The sequence below is a fragment of the Charadrius vociferus genome, unplaced genomic scaffold (assembly GCF_000708025.1).
Source record: "Charadrius vociferus isolate BGI_N301 unplaced genomic scaffold, ASM70802v2 scaffold165, whole genome shotgun sequence".
Classification (NCBI taxonomy): Eukaryota; Metazoa; Chordata; class Aves; order Charadriiformes; family Charadriidae; genus Charadrius; species Charadrius vociferus.
In genome coordinates, this window is record NW_009648445.1 from 7,732 (window position 1) to 14,621 (window position 6,890).

The 6,890-nt window shown below is 49.0% G+C and overlaps 1 protein-coding gene across 1 annotated transcript; it reads left to right on the top strand.

Annotated features, from left to right (window-relative positions):
- Window positions 1–3,274: 3,274 nt before the first annotated feature.
- LOC104286893 (olfactory receptor 52B2-like) lies at window positions 3,275–4,225 on the top strand. Its single transcript, XM_009885538.1, has one exon. The coding sequence runs from the start codon at window positions 3,275–3,277 to the stop codon at window positions 4,223–4,225; it is 951 nt and encodes a 316-aa protein (XP_009883840.1).
- Window positions 4,226–6,890: the final 2,665 nt, after the last annotated feature.

Here is a 6,890-nt window from a genome sequence, read left to right on the forward strand (position 1 = left end):
TCTTTTCTTTTTCTGAAGCAGGGAGACAGTTCAGAAGTGACGTCTCCATGAGAGGGTCCTCACCTGATTGGCTTACTGCAGAGGAACGCCAATGAAGCCTCTGTCAGAGAGAGGATGTATGTGCACAGAGACCTGCACACCACAACCTCCCCTGAACACGGCTGCCATATTCAAAAGGTGGCTGTGTGATTTTGAGAATTTTTGGTTAAAAACCCAAAAGCTGAAGAACTTAAATTCCATTCTGTTTTTCAGACCTGAGCTGTAGCTTGGCACCAGTGTGGGACAGGAGAGAGGAACCCCTGAAAGCTGCTGGGCAATGCCAAAACCTGCTGTCCTCGGGACTGCTCTGTGTCCTCGTCCCTGGGAACAGGGTGAGAGAGAGAAATGAGGTGAGCTCAGTCCCCCACCCTGAGACCCTGTGAGAGCTATGTGCCACTGACTCACCCGCAGGGAAGGATAACCAAATTAGGGCTGCAGCATAGGTAATCTCAGCTTTAACAATATAAAATTGATTTTCAGGCATTAGAAAGTATTAGTCTGCCTATGCCACAGATGCGTCAAGTGGGTCACTGGGGCTGGAGGACCTTATTTAATTAAAACCGTGAATTCTTACACTAGAGTCGATCTGCCCCAGGGGTTATGTGCTACAATATCTGTGCTGGGGCTGGACAGCCGTAAGGTATGCACGTGCCAACAGCTGGTGACAATGGCTTTTTGCAGATGTCCCAATCTGAGGGGCTTAAAGATCCAATCTTGAAATGTTGATGCCCAAGATGTCAGGTCACAATTTTCATAACAAAGAAAGGAAAAGGAAAGAAAGGAAGAAGAAAGGAAAAAGAAAATATCTGGCTGAAAAAGAAAGTATCTGGCTAAAGTCAATGTCTTCTTTTATTTCAGTAACTAGATTTAGTGCTCAATTTAAGGTACACAGGTTTGACTTTTTTCATACTTTTATTAGTTCCCGTTCCACCACAACCTCTTTCCGCTCACCCACTTGTTGACCATTCCCATTCTTCGTTAATACTGAATTTTCTTTTTATGCCCCCAAAGAGAGTCCTCACAGAGCACAAGCACTCAGACCGGGAAAAGCGATGAGAGCCTGCTGCAGAGAGCAGACACGTTTATTAATCACCCCGGTGCTTGAAGCAGCAGCGCTTGGACAGCCACAGAGGCAGGCAGAGCAAGGCTAGGGGCAGTGATGGCAGCAGATCCTGTGACATCTCTGCAGGGTTGGCTGGAGGAGGTCAGCATCACTCATCTGTGTGTCCTCAGCCATCCCACCTCATCCCCATCCCGCTGTGAAGGAGGTGATGCAGCACTCCGAAGGCTTTGTGTGCGCCATCCCATGCCACAGTCTGCGGAGGCAATGGAAGGTAATCCCTCACCAGGCAACTCACATTAAAGGAGTTCCACTCAAAACCCCATTAATTTTGTATACTTTTCATCACGTTTGTCCAAGCAGCACAGATCAGAGCTCTGCCGCTCCCAGCTGCCTGCGTGCCCCGTGGGGACTCATGGGGAGTGTATAAATATCGCCACCTCCCTGCCCTCTCTGCAGGAGTCCCCTCAGGTTCAGAGGCAGATGTCTGCATTCCTGGTGGTCATGGGAGATGGTGAGTTGTTTGCAGAAGCTGTCATTTGGCAGGTTTCTGTGGCTGACGTGCCTGACTTGAACTAGAAGGTAAAATTCTGTAGTTGGGAGAAACGCACACACCCCCTCCCCAGACTACTCCTGCAGCTGCAGCTTTAGGGTCTGAGATGAGAAACACCATTTTCCAGGCAGGTTTTTTCATGTAAATGCTGCTATTTTGGCTCCAGGGTCCTTCTCTGACCTGAAGGGCGTGCTGCCTGCAGGAGAGTTTCCCAGGCTCCACCTGAATCAACATTCAGAAGGAGATCACAGCCTGGCTCCGAAAAGCTGATAGCCTGCATGATGACCTCATGCTGCCTTTCCCGTATAATTCCCAACAGGGGGACTGGGATGTGCATTCAAAGAAGCAAAAGACTGTCAGCAAAGCCTTCGGCTATCGTCACCAGGTTATTGCTAGTCAAAGCAGTTAGAGACCTAACCCTGACCACCCATCGTCTGAGAAGGGTTCATAGCTCTTCTTCGTCTTTCGACTAGTTTGGTTGGTGCTCCCCTCAGGGGTGACTTTGGCATTTCTCTGGAAATGCTGCAAATCATCCTCTCGATAGGTGCTGAGGAACTTGCAGAGGCAGGGGAAGCACAGGCAGAAGTCCCAAGGTAGCACCAAGGAGAAAAGTTGCAGCAGTCCCTGGTGTGCACAGAGAGGACTCCTCACGCTCAAACCCTGTGCGCGTCGGGTGACTGGAGGATTTGGGCTTGTTCGGTGCACATCTGGTGGCAGATGTGGCCAGGAAGATGTGACAGAGTGTGGGGCAGATTACAGTAGGGCAGTGCTGCTGCAGTGCAAAAGGTGTGTGTGTGTCCATTATGCGGAGGGACAATCCTCGGGCAAACTGCGAGGATCCCGAGGTCCTCTCTGCAAACTCTGTGCCCAGGTTGCACGTCTTTCCTACCAACAGCTACGCTCTGCGTTAGACCTTTGCTTCTGACTGTGCTTTAAAATTCAGCGGCTGCTCTGCCTCCCCGGCACACGGTTGTTCCCGGGGATCACATACTCTGCGGGGCGCTGATCTTCCACTCTGCTTTGCTCTGCAGATCATCTTTTCACGTTGCTGTGGTGCAGCCATCAGTAGCAGCCTTGTTGCCCTGGATGCCGTGCGAGCCTTCCCTCCTCGCCGGGATCCTACTCTGCCGTCAGGCAAAATGTGGTGTGAATGAGTGAGGAGAGAGAGGAGGTGGGTACTGAAAGAAAGAGCATGTTGTATAAAATTAGCGTCCGTCAGTCCCAACTTGTCACCTGCCTCATGTGCTTTTGGGGGCTACAGAACAAAATAAATACAATAAATAACAGCAGTTGGAGCTGGAGGGGCTGGATTCCTGGGTCCTTTGCCAAGCTTTTGCCCCAGCTCATGAACTTTGGTAAAACCCTTTGCTGGATTTCAATATCTGAGTCTGTGAAATACACTTCTAAATTTAATTTCTTGCTGGATTTGGAGTCACTATCTCAAGCACGCTTCCCTGACGTGTGGGGGAGTGATTTTTTAACACACATTGGGACGCAGAGAAATAAGGTGCTCTGGGAAAACCCAGGTGGGTTTTTCTGTATCATGAACTGTGCTCCCCACCTCTTCCCCTATTTTCACTTACAGTGAAAGGAGCCCAGACTAATTCAGATATCATCCCATCATGGCAGCTCTCAACCAAACCAGCTTGCAGCCTGCCTCCTTCCTTCTGCTGGGCATGGCAGGCCTGGAGGACCTGCACGCCTGGCTCTCCATCCCATTCTGCCTGATGTACATCGCGGCACTCCTTGGCAATTTCATCCTCTTGTTTGTCATTGTGACGGAGCAAAGCCTCCACGAGCCAATGTACCTCTTCCTGGCCATGTTAGCGGTGGCAGATCTCGTATTATCCTCCTCCACAGTGCCCAAAACCCTGAGCATTTTCTGGTCCCTTTCCAAGGAGATGTCTTTCCACGCCTGCCTTACCCAGATGTTCTTCACACACCTGAGCTTCATTGCAGAGTCGACCATTCTGCTGGCCATGGCGTTCGACAGGTACGTGGCCATCTGCAACCCCCTACGGTATGCCACTGTGTTCACGCACTTGATGATAGCCAAGATAGGGCTGGCTGCGATAGCCAGGAGCTTTTGTGTGATGTTCCCAACAATATTCCTTCTTCAGAGGCTGCCATACTGCGGGCACAGCACCATGCCACACACCTACTGCGAGCACATGGGCATCGCCCGGCTGGCCTGCGCCGACATCTCCGTTAACATCTGGTACGGCTTTGCCACCACCCTTCTGTCCCCAGGTGTGGATGTTGTACTCATTGGGGTATCATATGTCCTCATTCTCCGGGCTGTCTTCAGGCTCTCATCCAAGGATGCCCAGCTCAAGGCAGTTGGCACCTGCAGCTCTCATGCCTGCGTTATATTACTGTTCTACACGCCAGCATTTTTCTCATTTTTCACTCATCGGTTTGGCCACAATGTCCCCCACCACATTCACATCCTGTTGGCCAATCTCTATGTGCTCCTGCCACCCATGCTAAACCCTATCATCTACACTATGAAAAACAAACTCATTCGAGAAAAGGTGTCCCAGGCGCTTTTCAGGACTGGGCAAGTGCAGTGACAGGGATGCTGTTCCTTTGGAAGAAATATCTGGTCTGATTGAGATGATTCACCCAGCAGGAGTCCCACCTCGAGGACCTCCCTTGTCAGCTCCTCTGCAGACCCACAGACCTGGTTCTTAAAACTGCCTGTCTCATGATAACCTGCATTCGCTTTTTCTGGTTAATCTTTAACTCTCCTTTGTACCCACTGAGAATAACTGTTCTTACTGATAACCCCTTTCCTATCCTTGTGATTGCTGTGTTCCCTAATTAACTGATATAAATTGCTGATATTCCCAGCATAATATTGATGGATACGTCCAGTACTCTGCTGCAACATTTTAAACTTTATTGAAGTATTTAGTCCTTCCTTTTTTTTTTTTTTTATCAAAGAAAGTGGACAGAACATCATTCTCCATTAGACATTATTGTAAACGGAAAATCAACAAAGAAAATTACATTTGGTTAAAACATTTATGCAGTTGGATCGCTCGGAGTTATACGCATTTCTTCTAATTAATAACATCTTGTTCTGTGCAATGCAAGAAGCCACATCTGACCATAAAAATGGCACACCTTTCAACTGGCATTTTATTGCCCAAGTCTTAGCAGTTGTTCAAGTTGGCACCCGGCGATGAGTTTGCCCTTAAACTTTTAACCTCATCTTCATTGTCTTTCTGAGCTGTGTGACTCCACCACTGCCTGCAAGGCGTTACCCACCCACCCGCGCAGTCACGGTCAGACCCTTCAGCTCCGATGCAGCTCACACCATGACTGTGGACTCACATCCGGCTTCTTGCAGCTTTCTGGTGGTCCGGGTACAGATCTGTTTGGTTTTCACACTGTAAACAATCAAGTTCATCATGGTGGGACCAGCAAGCAGCTGTCAGCCATGAAGGTGTGAGCAATGGAAGAATCTTTTTTTCCCAAATTTGTGAATCATAGACAGACCAGTCACTGGTATTTCAAAGATTAGGACAGCTCAGATATGAGAGGCAGAAGTGTTCAAGGCCCTGGACCGCTCCTCCTTGGATGTAATCCTCAAGACAGTCATAAGGATCATGATGTGCAACAGAACCAGTAACAGTAAGCCTAAAGCCATTGAGGAAAGAGCAAACACTTAAACCAATAGCGCTGCTGTCTCATAAATGTTATGTAAATGTGACAGAGCCCCACTGATGATATCCTGCTGTAGACAACAAAGCGTGCGAGAGACCGTTTACCCAGTGATATTGCAGCGTCTTCAGGAGAAAGGAGGCCAGAAACACCAGAAGTACTGCCTGCGTGGTCAGCCCCATACCAGTCTTGGTGCCACGGAGTTTGTCAGGAGGGATGCATGCCTCGGGGGCTGCAGATCGTGACAAAGAGGTCAAAAGCTACAGCCACGAGCACAGCAGGTTTGATGGTGGAGGGGGTGTGGACGAAACACACCTAGGTGAGACACGAGTCAAAGTGGATGGCTTGGTAATAAAACCCACACAGCCCGGGCTCCAGCATCTCCAGCCTGTCCCTGTCGGCTGTACTGGGACACCCAGACTGGACCCAGTGCCCAGACATAGTCTCACCAGTGCAGAACTGGGGGGGAAACCACTGCCCTCCACAGCCTGTGTGCCCCAGCACCCCCACAGGGCCACCACCAGCCACCTTCACTGCAAGGTCTCCTGGTGATGTTGGGGTAACTGGTACCCACCAGCACCCCAGGCCCTTTTCCACAGGTCTACTCTCTGGCCAGACAGTGCTCATCTAGAACAAAAGTACCAATTAAAATTAAATCTAAAACAAAATCTGTTGGACAAATCTATTCAGACCCAAGGCCATCCGTGGCAACAGCACACTACGTCCTCAAGCACTGTTTTTATTTGTGCTAATTATCATTAATAACAACTGACTGTTATGACTCAGCTGTATATTTGAACTCTGTGTGATCTACTTTCTAAGCAACCACACATTTCATAATCCTCGAACCATCCTGATTTCGGTAAGATTATCAACCCACACCCATTTCAATTTACAATCCTGCTGTCTCCACCATCCCAAGTAGCTCTGATGCCCACATACAGCCTCCTCTTCTGGAGCTGTGATCGGCGTAAGCCACAGCTAGCAACCCTCTCATGGAAATACTTCCCCCTCTTCCGTTGGGAGTCCCTCTGTTACATACAGCAAAGCCATTATTTTTTTTCTCTTTTCTGGAATTTCCCGTGGAACACAAAAACCCTGTCTCCTGCCAGGTTTGATTGTCAATCAGTCTTGAAAGCCTTTTTTGTCAGAAGTGCGATATCCGTCCTTCCAGAGAGACAGACACACAGATAACCATTCGTAAAACACATAGCATTTCTAGCAGCGCTCACAAAATTGATACAGCCAGCTGCTGGATTTTTCACCAAATCACACAGTTTACACCTGAAGTGGAGCAGAAATCTAAATACTGAGAGTTGAGTTTATCTTATGATCCATGAGGAAGTAAAAATGGCTCAGAAGGCCAAACCGGTCAGTGGTCAGACCATGTCTCTCGCAGAGCAGTTTACGTGTCTCACAGGCTGTGTCTCTGGACACTCTGGACGCGTCCCAGCACGATGTCCCTCCTCCCAGGACCACACCACCGGTGACTGCTGCTCAGTTGATAAACACCATTATCACTTCTCCAATCTTTCCTGCTGTCTACCCATGTTTCTCCCGTCCTGAATG